At 44.2% G+C, this 19,207-nt stretch overlaps 1 protein-coding gene across 1 annotated transcript; it reads right to left on the bottom strand.

The window, feature by feature from the left end:
• Window positions 1-1,056: 1,056 nt before the first annotated feature.
• On the bottom strand, window positions 1,057-18,940 carry LOC129848622 (cellular retinoic acid-binding protein 2-like). The gene is made up of 4 exons (XM_055915750.1): window positions 18,392-18,940; window positions 13,640-13,818; window positions 3,267-3,383; window positions 1,057-1,806 (listed from the first exon to the last, which is right to left on the bottom strand). Exons 1-4 carry the CDS (start codon window positions 18,471-18,473, stop codon window positions 1,756-1,758), a joined length of 429 nt encoding a protein of 142 aa, XP_055771725.1. The 5' UTR covers window positions 18,474-18,940; the 3' UTR covers window positions 1,057-1,755.
• Between the last annotated feature and the right edge of the window lie 267 nt (window positions 18,941-19,207).

Below are 19,207 nucleotides of genomic sequence, written 5' to 3'. Positions count from 1 at the left end.
TGACACCACACTCCGAGGCCCCTCACCTCCTCCCTGTAGACCGTCTCGTCGTTGTTGGTAATCAAGCCTACCACTGTAGTGTCGTCTGCAAACTTGATGATTGAGTTGGAGGCATGCATGGCCACGCAGTCGTGGGTGAACAGGGAGTACAGGAGAGGGCTCAGAACGCACCCTTGTGGGGCCCCGGTGTTGAGGATCAGCGGGGTGGAGATGTTGTTACCTACCCTCACCACCTGGGGGCGGCCCGTCAGGAAGTCCAGGACCCAGTTGCACAGGGCGGGGTCGCAGCTTTTGGTAGCGGGCCGTGTCAGTGGCACTGTATTGTCCTCAAAGCGAGCAAAAACGTTATTTAGCCTGTCTGGGAGCAAGACATCCTGGTCAGCGACGGGGCTGGTTTTCTTTTTGTAATCCGTGATTGACTGTAGACCCTGCCACATACCTCTTGTGTCTGAGCTGTTGAATTGCGACTCTACTTTGTCTCTATACTGGGACTTAGCTTGTTTGATTGCCTTGCGGACATAAAGCGGTATTTACCGGTAAAATCTTAGTCCTTGAGTATTTACAGATGTAGGATATTCTTTTGATCACCCTGTCTGTTGCCTGAGAATGTTCCTGCACTGCAGGAAATCTAAAACTTGTTGTGTAGTTGAGGTTTAAAAGGGCTTCTGAAGTTTGTCATTTCCACTTTAAAATTTCAGACTTGATTTTTCCTTACGAAAAATGTACCAACCCCCTACAAAAATGGCCATTAGTTATAATCCAGATAATAATTCACATTTCCTGTTTCTGCAGGATTATTTTCCTGCTGTAGCAAACTGGCTCAAATTAAGAGCCTACATCTGTACTGTTTGTGTGTGTGAGCAACTGTGTGTGTAAGTAAGTGTGCGAGCATGCGTTCATGTGCGTGTCAAGATGTGTGTGTGTGTGTGTGTGTGTGTGTGTGTGTGTGTGTGTGTGTGTGTGTGTGTGTGTGTGTGTGTGTGTGTGTGTGTGTGTGTGTGTGTGTGTGTGTGTGTGTGTGTGTGTGTGTGTGTGTTACCAAAAACCCAAACCGTATGGAGTCAACATCGTGTTTTATTGTCTTCCCATAGAAAGCATAAATTCCTATGATCAGATTTTATATAAAAGAGACAAAGTAAAAACCATAGCAACACGGTATCAGATCTAGTGTAATAAATATACAACTTTATCGACATAGAGAAAAAAGAGGGAAGAGAGAAGGAGAGAGAGACCGGACACAAAGTAACTGACCTTATAACTGGAAGAGGTCATAGATAGGTTTACACAACTACAAATATAGTCAGACACTGATACACACACTTAGACCTACTCCACTGACTAGCACGTACACGTACACGTACACGTACACGTACACACACACACACACACACACACACACACACACACACACACACACACACACACACACACACACACACACACACACACACACGGATCAACAACCTTGCACGTACAAAGACTCAGAAAAAGACACACCTTCAGGTTTACAACCTCACTGAGTAAGTGGACAGAACATTGGCAAGACTGACTTTAATAGATTAGGTCAACTAGACTGGGTTCAATCCCATGGTTTTCTGACAGATATACGGGAGTTAAACTAGATTCTACAAGCTGCTTTCACCCTGCTCATTCTGGCCGGGGGTTTGTGGAGTGAGTGAGTGAATGAGTGAGTGAATGAGTGAGTGAGAGAGTGAGTGGTGAGAGAGATGGAAGGATGAAGAGTTGTCTCCTCTTTCACTCTCGTACGTAGACTCTGGTACACACCACATCCTCCGCACTCATGGTCTGGAATGAGAGGAATTTATACATATATTTAATATAGGTATTCATATCCAAGGAATTTATAAAGATGTGCATTTTTCAATAGAAGCATTCATATCCAACATTAACACAGTCTCTGTCCATCCTGTTCAGTCCCTGTCTGTGACTGTGTCTCTTCCAACAAGAGGTGTCCTGAACGACTCCTGCATTACAACCTGCTGGCCTTTTAAACCATGGAAACCATACGATTTTAGATCTAAGTTGACTAACTGAATTAGAAGCCCAACACTCAGCATGAGAGATGGAATGATCAGAGACAGACCACATATTGTGCAATGCATCAGATGCATTTGTTCATGGTCCTTGACAAATGGGAAAACAAACTGATTCCAGGAAACGAGGGAGTCGTCTCTGGTTTGACGGGTTCACTTGTGTTCGCTCTAACGACGCGTCCTTTTACAGAGTGGCAGTTTTCATGTTGAGCTTCATGTCTCTCCACACAGTGGCACACATGGTGATCATTTGCTATACGTTCCACACAGTGGCACACATGATGATCATTAGCTATACGTTCCACACAGTGGCACACATGATGATCATTAGCTATACGTTCCAGTCAGGGGCGCAACTTTGGTTTTAGAAGTGGTCGGGACATAACTTTTTCGAAAAGAAAAGTAAATCAGTCAGATAAACAGTCCAAACAGCTTCCCCGACCAGTCAGATAAACAGTCCAAACAGCCTACCCGATCAGTCAGATAAACAGTCCAAACAGCCTACCCGATCAGTCAGATAACAGTCCAAACAGTCTACCCGATCAGTCAGATAAACAGTCCAAACAGCCTACCCGATCAGTCAGATAAACAGTCCAAACAGCCTACCCGATCAGTCAGATAAACAGTCCAAACAGTCTACCCGATCAGTCAGATAAACAGTCCAAACAGCCTACCCGATCAGTCAGATAAACAGTCCAAACAGCCTACCCGACCAGTCAGATAAACAGTCCAAACAGCCTACCCGACCAGTCAGATAAACAGTCCAAACAGCCTACCCGATCAGTCAGATAAACAGTCCAAACAGCCTACCCGACCAGTCAGATAAACAGTCCAAACAGCCTCCCCGACGCTCGGAGGGACCCGCATGGTCCTAAAGCACACCGTTGCCACGTTTTGTATCACATTCCAATGATACAACTGGGGGGAACAAAAATGCAATCCCTCCCTCCCTCGTTAACACTGATCTGAATGGAGTGGCGGGATGACTATCGTATTATGGAAAAACTTCCTGGCCCCACAGTGTGTAGGCTCCAGTAGATGGGTGTTACACATTGGTAGTGGATAAGGTGAGTCCTCCTTTCTTTGTGTGGAAGGAAAATGACTGAGGTCCTCAAGCATACTGTGTTCAAAATGTATCAGTGGACGGTTGTACAGTACAATGCCTCTAACTGTGGTTGATTGACAGGACAGGTAGCCAGTAGAGAGTCTTACCAGGATGAGCTCGCCGTCATTGGTTATCTCTCGGGTCCAGGCGGTCTTAGGTCCCTCCCCTTTCTGCAGAGTCTGCTCACAGCTGATCTTACTGTCTGTCTCCCACTTTGGAAGACTCTGAGAGACAGACAGACAGACATGCAATATAGTTAGATGAGCATCAGAGAGATGAAAGTCATGTTTTGGACAGATGGGCGGGTGGTGAATGGATGGATAGAACAATAATTGGTAAGAGTGAGAGAAAAAGAGGGAGGTGACCTAGTGTGTAAGCTATTGCATGGCCTCTGGGGGGGAGAGAGAAGGAGGAAAGGAGAGGGGGAATATCAAGGAGATGATAATGTGTGATGTGCTCATCGTTAGTAGAGAGAGGCTCTGGGTGTTTCTCTGTTTCCTCTGGAAACAGCCAAGCAGAGGCCATCAGAGGGAGAGTTTGATAGGGACACATGGCAAGAGAGAGAGAGAGAGAGAGAGAGTGAGTGAGTCCTCCTTTCCACACAAAGAAAGGAGGACTCACCTTATCCACTACCAATGTGTAACACCCATCTACTGGAGCCTACACACTGTGGGGCCAGGAAAAGAGAAAGAGAGAGAGAGAGAGAGAGGAGAGAGAGGAGAGAGAGGGAGAGAGAGAGAGAGAGAGAGAGAGAGGAGAGAGAGAGAGAGGAGAGAGAGAGAGGAGAGAGAGAGAGAGAGGAGAGAGAGAGAGAGAGAGAGAGAGAGAGAGAGAGAGAGAGAGAGAGAGAGAGAGAGAGAGAGAGAGAGAGAGAGAGAGAGGAGAGAGAGAGAGGAGAGAGAGAGAGAGAGAAGAGAGAGAGAGAGAGAGAGAGGAGAGAGAGAGAGAGAGAGAGAGAGAGAGAGAGAGAGAGAGAGAGAGAGAGAGAGAGAGGAGAAGAGAGAGAGAGAGAGAAGTTTTTTTTTTAGTTTTTATAAAACCTTTATTTTCTACTCAATTGTTAACATAAATAATGACACACTGCCTTTTCAGAAATGAAACAATGAATGTAATTCCTACACAAAATAAATAAAATAAAAATACAAAAGAACATATACATTCAACTTATTTCCTCAACAAAAAATAATTTCCCCTCCTCTACAAAACAAAGCGCTCCTTCATATGCCCACTTCTCCTCAAACAATGGGAGATCTTTTACAGCTGAGAAGAACTCAAAATCCACTTTTATTCTTGCTTTCACTAATCCTTTAAAAACACATCTTATATCCTTCTCATATCCCGTGTCTATTTTATGTTTCCTACTCAAAAAAATTGACATCTTAGCTTGTCCCAAAATAAAATTTAACATTTGACATTTTCTTTTCTGTTGCTTACTATATTGAAACCCCAAAATAAAAACATTGTTATTAAAAATCTCACCTACAGCTCTAAACAATGATTCCAGTATTTCCAATAAAGGTTTTATCCTCTCACACTCCATAAAACAGTGAAAAATGGTTTCTCTTATATTACAAAAAGAACATCCATCTCTAACATCTGAATTAATGACAGATACAAAAGCATTAACTGCAATAATGCCATGTAACACCCTCCATTGCATATCACCAGTACCCTTTTGTAACGGTGGTTTGTACAGTGCTCTCCATGCTGGCTTTACCTTGTCATCAATTCCCAATTTTACCCTCCATGGAGTGTCTTTTCTATTTTTCAATTTCTCTTTGTTTAACACCTTAACACACCCCCTATACAAATCCTTCCCATTCACCTCATCCAAACCCACCTCCTCCAACCCTCTCAAATCCAACAATATACCCTTTCTCTCTGACTCTGTGATATTTGGTGTAATCCCTAATCTTGGAAATGAGACGTCTTCATCTTGTTCCTTCTTCTTGTGGCTATTAAGCATTCCCCACTCTTCCGCTGACAGAGCTTTCCTGCAGCTTCCCAGCATTTGTCCAACAATCCTTTCCGACCTCACCCCCAAATGTTCAGCCAACCGTCTTCCATCCATTAAGTCGGGCCCAGTCATTGCCATTAACTGTCTTAAGGTGATTATTTTTCCCTTCACCAGAATCTTGGAGAAATGTGGAACAGCTGCAGTTGTACAATCCAGTCTTGCCCCAAACACCAGAGGTTCCTCCAACAACCAATGCACTGACTCCGCTGAAGTTCGTCTGGACACCTTCATTATGCTCCACACTCTGAGAAGACCTCTGTAAAACGGAGGTACTCCCTCCCTAGAAATCTGGCTACTATCAACCAGAAATAAAGCCTTCTTTAACTTCTTGGAACTATAGGGGGTGCTGTTCCGCATTAGCATATTTGTGTCTCCAAATTAAACTGCCTCGTGCTAAATTCTTGATCGTACAATATGCATATTATTGTTATTATTGGATAGAAAACACCTTCTAGTTTCTATAGAAGTTGGAATTTTGTCTCTGAGTGGTACAGAACAATTTCTACAGCACTTTTCATGACAGGGTTCAGATTTCAGAAATTTTTACCTCTGATCTGGGGTCTGTTTTTAAGGCGACAGTGAATGCTATGAAGAAACCGACACTGCCTACGTCTTCCTCTGGGTGTCTGTACGTCATCACGTTTTCAATGGAATCGATGGGACATTCACAGCCATTATAAAAGACCAAAATGTATAGAGACCGCCCTTTCTCGTCGTGCGCCTGAAGCGTGAAGGACATCGGACCTGCCTCGTTCCAAATCGTTTTCTAACCAGCAATATTTCTCCGGTCATGTTTTTACTCGTTATAGGTGTTAAAAACATCATAATGTAGTTAATTTGAACCGTTTTATAGCAATTTATATCCGTTTAGTGCGATTTTGAGGAATTTATTTGTTGTGCACTCTGAAACTTTGGACACGTTTTGGGGTGTCGGTCGTTGGTGGTGGACATTTCGAAGGACAGAGGACATCTATCGACCAAAAGACGTTTATAACATAGAAAGGATACATTGCCCAAGAATCTGATGGAAGAACAGCTCAAAGTAAGCAATATTTAATATGATAAATCGTGTTTCTGTCGAAATATTTTAAACGCATATTTCGCCATTTTGTTTGGTATAGCTTCACTTGGCGAACCCTGTATTGAAAAGTAAGGATAATTTTAAAAATGTAAATCAGCGGTTGCATTAAGAACTAATTTGTCTTTCGATTCCTGTAAACCCTGTATTTTTTAGTCAAGTATATGATTAGCTATTAATTAAACTAGATCACTCTGAAAGATGGCGACCGACATTTTCAGGCTTGTTTTGCTACTATTTTCATTGTGTAACCACGGTTTTGTATGGCTAAATATGCACCTTTTCGAACAAACTGTATATGTATATTGTAAAATGATGTTACAGGAGTGTCATCGGAAGAATTCTGAGAAGGTTAGTGAAAAAATTAATATCTTTTGGCGATGTTGACTTTTATCGCTCACTTTGGCTAGAATCAATGCTGGGCTGCTAATGTGCTATGTGCTATGCTAATATAACGATTTATTGTGTTTTCGCTGTAAGACACTTAGAAAATCTGAAATATTGTCTGTATTCACAGGATCTGTGTCTTTCGATTCGTGTATGCTGTGTATTTTTACGAAATGTTTGATGATTAGTAGTTAGGTAAACACGTTGCTCATTGTAATTATTCTAGTCCATTTGTGACGGTGGGTGCAATTGTAAACTATGCCAGCTACCTGAAATATGCACATTTTTCTAACAAAACCTATCCCATACCATAAATATGTTATCAGACTGTCATCTAATGAGTTATTTTGTTGGTTAGGGGCTATAAATATCTTAGTTTAGCCGAATTGGTGATGGCTACTGGTGTTGGTGGACAAATAAAAGATGGTGGATTATGCTAATGTGTTTTTAGGTAATAGATGTACATCTTTACATATTGTGTCTTCCCTGTAAAACATTTTAAAAATCGGAAATGTTGACTGGATTCACAAGATCTGTGTCTTTCATTAGCTGTATTGGACTTTAATGTGTGAAAGTTAAATATTTTAAAAATATATTTTTTTTGAATTTCGCGGCACTGGTTTTTCAGTGGGGGGGGGGGGGGGTGTGCCGCTAGCGCCACGCTGATCCTAGACAGGTTAAGGTGATTATTTTTCCCTTCACCAGAATCTTGGAGAAATGTGGAACAGCTGCAGTTGTACAATCCAGTCTTGCCCCAAACACCAGAGGTTCCTCCAACAGCCAATGCACTGACTCCGCTGAAGTTCGTCTGGACACCTTCATTATGCTCCACACTCTGAGAAGACCTCTGTAAAATGGAGGTACTCCCTCCCTAGAAATCTGGCTACTATCAACCAGAAATAAAGCCTTCTTTAAACCTAATCCTCCAACCCTCTGTAACACAAGGCCTGCTACCCCCCTCCACACCACATTTTCCTGTCCATAAAGCAACCTTTGAATAAACTGAAAACGGAAAGCAGCAGCCCTACTAGCAAGATGTACCAGACCTTGTCCCCCCTCCTCTTTTGACAAATACAAAACACTTTGTGGAACCCAGTGATATTTATCCACAAAAAAATCCACCATAATTGCCTGTATCTTAGCCAGAAGACCAGATGGTGGTTCTAAAACTGCCAACCGATGCCATAGTGCAGAGGCAATCACATTGTTAACTATAATAGTTCGCCCCCTATATGACATTCGAGATAACAACCAACGCCATCTCCTCATCCTCCCTTCCACCATTTCAACCACCCCAATCCAATTTCTTTCCATAATCCCCTCATCTCCTAAGTACACTCCAAGATACTTAAACCCTCCCTTACACCATTCCAATCCCCCTGGCAAAGCCATGATCCCTCCAGACCATTCTCCAATCTGTAAAGCACAACTCTTTTCCCAATTTACTTTTGCCGAAGATATTCCCCTAAACCGATCAACCATTAGACTCAAACTATCCACCTCCGCTTGATTTTTCACTAAAACAACTACATCATCAGCATAGGCTGAAAGACGAATAGGAGGAATATCCTTGGAAAGGTACACCCCTTCAATGCGACTTCTAATGCTATTTAGTAGTGGCTCTATAGCAATGGCATACAACATCCCTGATAAAGAACATCCCTGTCTAATACCTCTACACACTTTAAAAGGAGCACTCAAACCACCGTTAACTTTCAATACACTTTCAATGTCACCATATATCACCTTTATCATGTCAATAAAACCAGAGCTGAACCCAAACGCCTCAAGCGTATGCCATAAATATTGATGTTCAACTCGGTCAAATGCCTTTTCCTGATCAATTGAAATTAGACCTGCATCCAACCCAATAGCCCTAGAGACGTCCAAAAAGTCACGAATCAGAGAAATGTTATCCCCTATCTGCCTGCCAGGAACACAGTAGGACTGGTCCGTATGTATGATTTGCCCCATCACCTCCCTCAGCCTGTTGGACAAAGCCTTGGACAGGATCTTATAATCAGTGCACAATAAAGCCACCGGCCTCCAGTTTTTCACCTCCCTAGGGTCTCCCTTTTTGGGCAGTAGGGTGAGGACAGCCCTTCTGCAGCTTAATGGTAGTAACCCTCCGGTTAAACTATCACTAACTACTGCTAGCCAATCTTCTCCCAACATAGTCCAAAAAGACTTAAAAAAGTCAACGGGAAGCCCATCAAAGCCTGGTGCCCTTCCATTTTCCATGCCTTTTAATGCAGAGTATAACTCCTGCAAAGACAATGGTTTCTCAAGCTCAACCTGAGCTTCTGCATCCACCTTTGGGAGCCCATCAAGGAACTGCTGTGTCACTGTTTTATCCTCTTTGTACTCACACTTGTAGAGCTCAGCATAGAACTCTACTGCCCTCTTTCTAATTTCACTAGGGCTAGTGAGCTCTTGTCCAACAGCTGATTTGAGACAATGAATAATTTTTCTTTGTCCATTCTTTTTCTCTAAACCAAAGAAAAATTTGGATGAGGCATCCATTTCAGATATTCCCTGAAACTTACTTCTCACCAATGCCCCCTGTGCTCTGATACCCAGCAGGTCTGCCAATTCAACTTTTTTTTTCTTGAGTGCCTGCGTATGGCCTCGATCTCCTGTGGTCTCAATCAACGTCATGAGTTCCACTATTTCAAACTCTAGGGCTTTCATTGATCTGATGATATCCTTGGTGACATTCCTCGTGTATTGATTACAAAATTGTTGAATCTGGATTTTCCCTATATCCCACCACTGTTGAATAGATACAAAACTGTCCTTTTGAGACCTCCACCTCTCCCAGAAAAAACAAAAACATTTCCTGAAGTGAGCATCACTCAATAAAGTTATATTAAAATGCCAGTATGCGCTTTTGGGTTTTACATCATTAATGAACACCACCTCTGTTATTAAACAATGATCAGAAAATCCCACTGGGGTTATCACACTTGATTTACAGACCTGAGATTGATGCTCAAAACAATAAAACCTATCTAACCTTGCCATAGAGATGATGTTCTCTCTCACATGCGCCCAGGTGTACTGCCTTGTGCCTCCATTTTGACTCCGCCAAATATCACACAATTCATGTGTTACAATGAGGCGTTTTAAAAAGGTCCTTGAGGCTATATGAGGTTCTTGGTGATTTCTATCTAAATCACTGACTGTGCAGTTAAAATCCCCAGCAATAAATAAATAATCTTCATTGTTACATTTCTCAATGGTATTTGATAATGTCTCTAAAAAACATACCCTCTCAACTGCCACCACTGGGGCATAGACATTTATCAGACACATAGTGATGTTTTCATACCTTGCTCTAACTTTTAATAACCTCCCCTCAACTACCTCTTCAACCTCATAAGACAAAGGCAAAAACCCCCTTGAGAACAATATAGCCACACCCCCACTTTTAGAATTTTTATGACTACACACCACTGTCCCCCCCCACTCCTTTTTCCACATAACTTCATTTTCCAAATTACTATGCGTTTCTTGTAGAAAATTTATGTCACTTCCCTTTCCCCTAATTAACTCATACACTATCGCTCTTTTTTTAACATCTCTTCCGCCATTTATGTTTAAAGAAGAAATCTTAAAACTGCTCATGAATGAAAAAAATATACAGAGGAAGATACAGACATCCCATCTCTTTACAGGGTTAAAACTGCAACTAAACCCTTTCATTTTCTTTAGAATTTACATCACTTATCACTCTCGTGACCACCTTCTTAAGTCTAGCAATTTCAGGGCTTGTCAAACCTCCCCCTGTTATTTTTGACATCAAAAACTTTGCTGATTCAATAAACAATTCACTTTCAGGGAAAAAATCAGTTATATTGTAATCCTGCATATATTTCTTCCCTTTTGTCAACTTCAGAAATTGGCGTACCTTCTTAATTCCATACCTTCCTTCCTCCCCAATTATCTCACTATTTTGTTGTGACGCGTCAGATGACTCACTTCCGCTCTCTTCCCCAGAGGAAAACTCCCCCATCTCTTCAACCTTTTCATCTTCAACTAATTTATCAATCTCTACCTTCCTCTTAGAATTAGACCCTTCACCACCCCCTACATTCTTTCTCTTACTTCTCGGTACTTTGAAAACAGCTTCTTCCTTTCCTGTTATTTCAATTTCCTCTTTATCTCCAATTTCATTTTCCAACACCACCTCAGCAACGGCAGTCGCAATCTCACAGACTGCTTCCCCTCCCTCCTTGTTCTGATCCACCACAATTGTCCCCGTATCCACACTGCCTTCCTCTCCCCCTTTTCCAACCACATCTGCCCACCTTCTTTCTTCCCCTGTACTTTTAGCAATTTCATCCCTTTGCGTCGATGCATTATCTGTACCATCACCATAACTACTACCGGGCTCTGCGCGCTCCTTCTCAGGACAACTACGCACCAAATGCCCCTCTCTTCCACACCCAAAACATTTCATTGATTCAGTAGAAGCGTAAAAAACATAATCAAATCCATCAATCTTAAAACTGAACGCTAAATTCAGTTCATCAACGTCCTTTTTTAAGATCATATGCACTTGCCTCCTATGAGACACGACATGTTTCAGCAACGGAGATTTACATCCAAAAAGAACTTTCTTTATTGTAGATACAATTTGACCATGACGCGATAATTCTCTCTCCAACACTTCATCTCTAACAAATGGTGGTACGTTAGACAATATAACCTTCTTAGCCGGATTCATAAGTGGAAATACCTGCGTCTGTGTCTCCCTCAAAACAACACCGTTCTCCACCATCGTATTCACTTTTCCAATAGAATCTAAGAATATCACTACTGCGCTATTCATCCTTGAGGCTGATTTAATGCTATCATACCCAATCATACTACCTACCGCTAAAACACATTCTTCCACTGAACATCCAACCTCTGCCAAAATCTTAATTCCATTGCGCCAACTAAGTTTTTCATACTCCAAACTCCCACGAGTGGACATTTCAACCAGCCTCAACCAGCTGGTTGTGCCCTCGCGAAAACAAACAACCTCAAACTATCCCACCACCCCTCTACTTGTTAATTAATAATTAGAACAATTATCTTTAAACCAACTAATCAATATATATATATTTACATACCAAAACCCAATAGAATGAAAAGAAATCCAGTCGCTCTCACAAACACTCCTGCTTGACGACTCACTTCCCAGCATGCACTCCGAAGAGAGAGAGAGAGAGAGAGAGAGAGAGAGAGAGAGAGTGGTGCAGTGAGATTGTTCCTAGTAGACTAAGGGAGAGGTTTCATATGGTATCAGTGAATATATGGGAAATACCAAATTAAATAGAGTCTGTAGACCTTAAAGAGGCATTAGTAACAGCATAGATCAACCCAGTGGAAGCAGAGACCAAGCCAACACTGGGTCATATCCCATGGTCCCTCTAGCACTCCACAGTCCACAGGTCTGGGTTTCCCCTAACAGATACAACCTGGGGAGTTGTAGCTTAGGGGTCAAACATGAGTCGAAGCTTTCATTAGGGACAGTGGATAGGGTGTGGGACAGAGATTAATGTGAGTACAGAGGGGGGTGTGCGCGTGCGTGCGTGCGCTCGTGTGTGTGTGATGTATACAGTGCCTTCAGCAAGTATTTATACCCCTTGACTTATTCCACATTTTGTTGTGTTACAGTCTGAATTCAATGGATTAAATATGATTTTTTTTCTCACCCATCTACACACAATATCCCATAATGACAAAGTGAAAATATGTTTTAGAGGTTCACACCCCTGAGTCAATACATGTTGGCATCACCTTTGACAGTGATTACAGCTGTCAGTATTTCTGGGTACAAATATACACATTATTCTTTAAAAAGATTCTTCAACCTCTGTCAAGTTGGTTGTTGATCATTGCTAGACAGCCATTTTTAAGTCTTGTCATAGATTTTCAAGCCGATTTAAGTAAAAACTGTAACTAGGCTACTCAGGAGCATTCAATGTCGCCTTGGTGAGGAACTCCCGTGTATATTTGGCCTTGTGTTTTAGGTTGTCGTCCTGCTGAAAGGGGAATTTGTCCCCCAGCGTCTTGTGGAAAGCAGACTGAACCAGGTTTTCCTCTAGAATTTTGCCTGTCCTTAGCTCTATTCCGTTTCTTTTTATACTAAAATACTCCTAGTCCTTTCCGATGACAATTAAACTCGAACTGTTTTAAAGTCACCATTGGCCTCATGGTGAAATCCCTGAGCAGTTCCTTCCTCTCCAGCAACTGAGTTAGGAAGGACACCTGTATCTTTGTAGTGACTGGGTGTATTGATACACCATCCAAAGTGCAATTAATAACTTCACCATGCTCAAACGGATATTTAATGTTTTTTTTACCCATCTACCAATAGGTGCCCTTCTATGCGAGGCATTGGAAAACCTCCCTGTTCTTTGTGGTTGAATCTGTGTTGAAATTATCTGCTCGACTTAGGGACCTTATAGATAATTGTATGTGTGGGGTACAGAGACAAGGTAGTCAAACACTATAATTGCAGAGTGAGTCCATTCAAATTATTATGTGACAAGCATATTGTCAAGCATATTTTTACTCCTGAACTTATTTAGGCTTGCCATAACAAAGGGGTTGAATACTTATTGACTCAATACATTTCAGATGTATTTTTTTATTAATTTGTAAAGATTTGTAAAAACATACTTCTACTTTGACACTATGGAATATTGGGTGTAGGCCAGTGACACAAGATGAAAACGTAATCCATTTTAAATTCAGGCTGTAACAAAATGTGAAAAAAGTCAAGGGGTGTGAAAGGCACTATATACGTATGTGTGTGTGTATATGCTTGCATAAGTGTGTGTGTGTGTGTGTGTGTGTGTGTGTGTGTGTGTGTGTGTGTGTGTGTGTGTGTGTGTGTGTGTGTGTGTGTGTGTGTGTGTGTGTGTGTGTGTGTGTGTGTGTGTGTGTGTGTGTGTGTGTGTGTGTGTGTGTGTGTGTGTGTGCGTGTGTGTGCGTGTGTGTACCGTGCAGGGGCGTCCGTCGACCGTGGCCTCGTTGAAGGACTCTCCCACCGTGAAGGTGACGTGGGTGGTTCTGACGGAGGTGAAGGTTCGTATGGACAGAGTCTCACCCTCCTGGGTGATCTCCACCGACGGCTTGGAGGCTGCTGCCACCGCTATCTTACGCAGCATCACGTTCACACCTTGAACACGCACAAAGACACACGCACGAACACGCACATGCAAGCATAAACACACGCACGAACACACACATGCAAGCATACACACACACACGGAGGGAAAAAACACAGTAATGATACACACAGAGAGACAGGCTACACACTCTTTTGCTCAAACACATGGTCAGAGTAAATACATTTCCAGGCACAAGCACAGACATTATTTGCATGGTGAGACTGTAGAAACAGGCACATACATTGGCATTCAATAAATCAACTCAATCAAAGGACATTTAAAGTTCTGTAGTACCGCCTTGAGGAGAGGGAAAAACCTGTTTTACTCAAATCAGTTAAACCACAAACCTGTGTGTGTGTGTGTGTGTGTGTGTGTGTGTGTGTGTGTGTGTGTGTGTGTGTGTGTGTGTGTGTGTGTGTGTGTGTGTGTGTGTGTGTGTGTGTGTGTGTGTGTGTGTGTGCGTGCGTGTGTGTGTGCGTGCGGTGTGTGCATGCGTGTGCATTTGCACTTGCGTGTGTGTGTGAGGTCATGTATGGTTAGGGAGAGAGAGTGTGCTATGCGATACTCTGTCCAACAATGATGACAACAGCAGAGCCACAGCCAGAGGAAACACTGAGGTCATGTGACAAGAACGTTTAGCACATCTGTACTCCTCTGAGAGAGAGAGAATCTACATACACACACACCACACCACACATACACACACACACACCACACTATACACACACACACACACACACACACACACACACACACACACACACACACACACACACACACACACACACACACACACACACACACACACACACACACACACACACACACACCAGCAGACACACATGAACACACACACAGTCTCATATCCCAACTTAAACTCTTGCTCATCACAATGCTGCGTAGAGCAGTGGCATCTAACACCTGTCAGATAGAGAGACAGAAGCCAACACACACCCTGGACACCACAATGAGGGGGAGTGTGTGTATTTATGCATGTGTGTTTGTATCCGCGTGTGTGTGTTTTGCATTTGTGGGTGTGTGTGTGCTTGTGTGTGTGTGTGTGTGTGTGTGTGTGTGCGTGTGTGTGTGTGTGTGTGTGGAGGGACAGCAGGGCAGAGTGCAGAGAGCGGGGGAAGTTATTGGAGTCGCCCCGGGGGACAGAGTAATCTGTTACACCTTCCTGTCAGGAAACAGAAGGGACAGAGGGAGGGATGGAAAGAGGGGGGAGTGAGGGGAGATATAGTGAGGGAGAAAGAAGAGGGAGAGGGATGGAGAAGAGGGCGTGAGGGGGATAGAAAGACAGAGAGATAGAAAAATACATCTGGTTGAAATGAGAGAAAGAAGAGAAAGAAAGAAAGAAAGAAAGAGAAAGCTAAATAGTGAAAGGGGAAAATAGAGTAGGAGATAGAGAGGGGGGCAGTGTGTGTGTGTGTGTGTGTGTGTGTGTGTGTGTGTGTGTGTGTGTGTGTGTGTGTGTGTGTGTGTGTGTGTGTGTGTGTGTGTGTGTGTGTGTGTGTGTCTAGGCGTCAGTGTGTGTGTCTGCACGGCGAGTTGGATTTCCCACTTCTCACCTCACACACATTCCCACCTGTCACTGAGGGTAAATATATACACACTCAGAATCGCACAGTCACATACAGTATGTACCAACACACACACACACACACACACACACGCTGAAAAGAGATGTGCACTGTCACAAGCAATATGCATGAAGAGACTCATACATCACTTTGGCAGTTGACGTATGAACTTCAAATGATTCTGTAACAAACTACACTAAAGTTTTCTCGATTATGCTAGTTTGCAATGGTTTCAAAACATTGTTTATCGTGTGACCCTCTGAAACCTTTGTGTAATGTCATGAGTCAACAAAATGTCTGCAGTGGCAATCAGCTGCAACCAACCAGTGGGTCCTGAGCATTTGGGAGAGCCTGAGTCAGGACAGACCGGGGAGCTGGTTCTACAGAATGTTACTGGCTGAATACCTAAGGAGCTGAAGTGATTCTGTGTGGCCTTACAAGATTACCACAAACACACCCTACTCACACACCCACACCCCACACACTACTCACACACCCACACCCCACACACTACTCACACACCCACACCCCACACACACTATTCACACACTACTCACACACCCACACCCCACACACTACTCACACACCCACACCCCACACACTACTCACACTACTCACACACCCACACACTACTCACACACCCACACCCCACACACTACTCACACACCCACACACTACTCACACACCCCACACACTACTCACACACCCACACCCAACACACACTACTCAGACACCCACACACTACTCACACACCCACACCCCACACACTACTCACACACCCACACTCCACACACTACTCACACATCCACACCACCCACTCACTACTCACACACCCACACCCCACACACTAGTCACACACCCACACCACACACACACTACTCACACACCGACACCCAACACACACTAGTCACACACCCACACCCCACACACTACTCACACACCCACACCCCACACACTACTCACACACCCACACCCCACACACTACTCACACAACCACACCACACACACACACTACACACACCCACACCCCACACACTACTCACACACACACTACTCGCACACCCATACCACACACTCACACACACACACTACACACACACCCACACACTCTCACACACACACACACACACACACACACACACACACACACACACACACACACACACACACACACACACACACACACACACACACACACACACACACACACACTACTCACACACCCACACCACACACACTACACACACACCCACACCCCACACACTACTCACACACACACACTACTCACACACCCATACCACACACACACTACACACACACACTACTCACACCCACACCAGACACACACACTCACACAGACGGTCAGGGTTAAAGGTCAAAGAGCAGAGGCCATAGGAAGCATTTGGAATGGGGTAGACAGAGGAGGAGGGGAAGGAGGGATGAGGGAGGAGTGGTGACAGGTTGCATCCAGCTGCGCTCTAGCCTCTAATGAAACCCAAAGGATCATGGGATCATTCCTCTCTGTCAGTCACAAACAATACCTAGGTACATTAGAGAACTACCATGTGTGTGTGTGTGTGTGTGTGTGTGTGTGTGTGTGTGTGTGTGTGTGTGTGTGTGTGTGTGTGTGTGTGTGTGTGTGTGTGTGTGTGTGTGTGTGTTTAAGCATCCAAGTGTGTGCAGATAGAGTTGCCTCTGTTCTCTCTGGAGAGTCTGACCAAATATTTCTGCTCCTCACCATGCCAGTAGGTCTGTGTGCACGTCTACGTCTGTGAATGTCCTGCGCCAGCGTGTGTGTCTGCGTGTGTGTCTCTGTGTGTGTGTCTGTGCGTGTGCGGTCTGTGTGTATGTACGTGTTAAGGCCAGGTAAAGCATTAGACCCAGTCAGTCTGTCCTCTCTCCTCTTTCTATCCTCTGGCCCCCACCTCACCCCCTTCTCTATCTCTCAGCACGCTACCCCTCACACACACCCCTTGCGTGGGTAATGATGGGTAAAGACGGAGAGCAGATTTATGTTAATTGGTGCGTCAGTCAAACCAGGAAATTGGAATGCGCGCGCCCGGCCGGTGATGCGCCACTGACTCCGGTTATTCCGGCAGGAACAATGGTGGCATTTAGAACTAGTTCATAACACAGACACATATTGCACTTTTGCGCACGAACACAGGCTTCTCTCTCCAAATCCTCCCTCCCATATGTACTTATGTGTTGATATACATGTATTCCTGGTTTGCCCTTCTATCTTAGTAAAAATACGAAAATTGGCAACCACTGACAGACACACACACACCCTGCGAGATAAATGAAAAGGCGTTGTCTTTTTATTCCATGCAAACTGCTGCAGGTGTGGAGCGAGGCCTTTAAAATTGAGAATGAAATGACAGTGAAACAGCATGCGGGCTGATAATAATTCAAATGGCCTGCACTGTCACGTCATAACGGCCTCTTCTCTTTGAAGCGTCTGTTTCTTCCGATCCCACACACACACTTGCACGATGTGATGTTATTTTTCTCCGCGCGGTGACACGGACAGAGGTGCCGCCGTTTGTCTCCATTGTCTGGCGGAGTGAGGCGAGGGGGAGGGGAGGCTGGCTGGGGGAGTGGGGCAGTGAGGGGAGGGGGAGAGAAGGGTGAAGCTGGCTGGGGGGGCAAGCATTGAGTTTTGGGTTCGCCAGAATTACAAAGACCCCCCACTCACGCGACGCACAGAGTACACCACATGTCTGATTAATAAGTGCATGCATGAACCATTGTGTGTGTGTGTGTGTGTGTGTGTGTGTGTGTGTGTGTGTGTGTGTAGGAGAGAGAGAGACACACGTATCTGACCTACATTGTATTAGTGTGTTCAGATAGCTGTATTCAATCAGTAATAATTAAATAACTGCTATAATAATAGACTATAATAAAGTTAGGGATATATGTACCACAAATATTTACCACCATCCCCTTCATCGCCATCATCACCACCCCCACCACCATCATCATCATCATCACTCACCCAGCGCTTTGAGAAGCTCCTCGAAGTTCTCTGAGCTCTTCATCTTCCAGGTACCAGCGAAGTCAGGGATTTTGCGCTCCATGGTTCAGAGTATAGGGTGGCTGGATAGATCACTTTGACTTCTTTTTCAAAACGGATTGTTTTACTCTCCAACTCTGCCCTCTTTTCAATCAGTGCGGGGTCTCGAGGTGGTCGGTTGGCCCTCTCTCCCTAATCGGTTAAGAGGTGATCTGGATTGGATTTAGACTTTCCGGTCCCGTTAGTTTTGCCCCCTCAGCAGGTTGTGATCGTGTGTCTCTCAACTGTTTGACTGAGGTGGCTGTCAGTGCCCTAATCCAACCCTCTCTCTGTCTCTCTCTCGCTGATCCTTATCTCGCCTATGCGTCAGTGCACGTTATGAGCGGTTGCGCTATGAATGGATGGAATGGAAAACTAGCCACTTCCTTTGACCGCTGATAACATGCCCACTTTCACACTTCAGACACGCCCGACCCACGTCTGTCATGTCCAGGAGCCAACGGGAATCGCTTATGGCTCCTAAACCCCGCCACGACCACGCCCGGAGAGAACATGTGCGTTCTAGGACCTCCCAGCTAAGCCACTTGCCACGCCTCTTTATCACCGCGCACCTTTAATGTGCCAATGGAGTGACCGCGCCCTAGACGCACGCGCACAAGGGCAAAACCTCATGGAAACATTATTTTTTGAGGTGCAATATATTATTTAATTTGTGGTGTTTGTCAGACATGTGGTTCGTGGTTGAAGCCATTGTGCTGTAATTGAAACCGGAAAAACTGTTCTGAGTGCCAGTTTCGG

Source organism: Salvelinus fontinalis, unplaced genomic scaffold (assembly GCF_029448725.1).
Source record: "Salvelinus fontinalis isolate EN_2023a unplaced genomic scaffold, ASM2944872v1 scaffold_1080, whole genome shotgun sequence".
Classification (NCBI taxonomy): Eukaryota; Metazoa; Chordata; class Actinopteri; order Salmoniformes; family Salmonidae; genus Salvelinus; species Salvelinus fontinalis.
The sequence above is the reverse complement of the archived record's forward strand: the minus strand, read 5'-3'. Positions and strand labels throughout refer to the sequence as shown.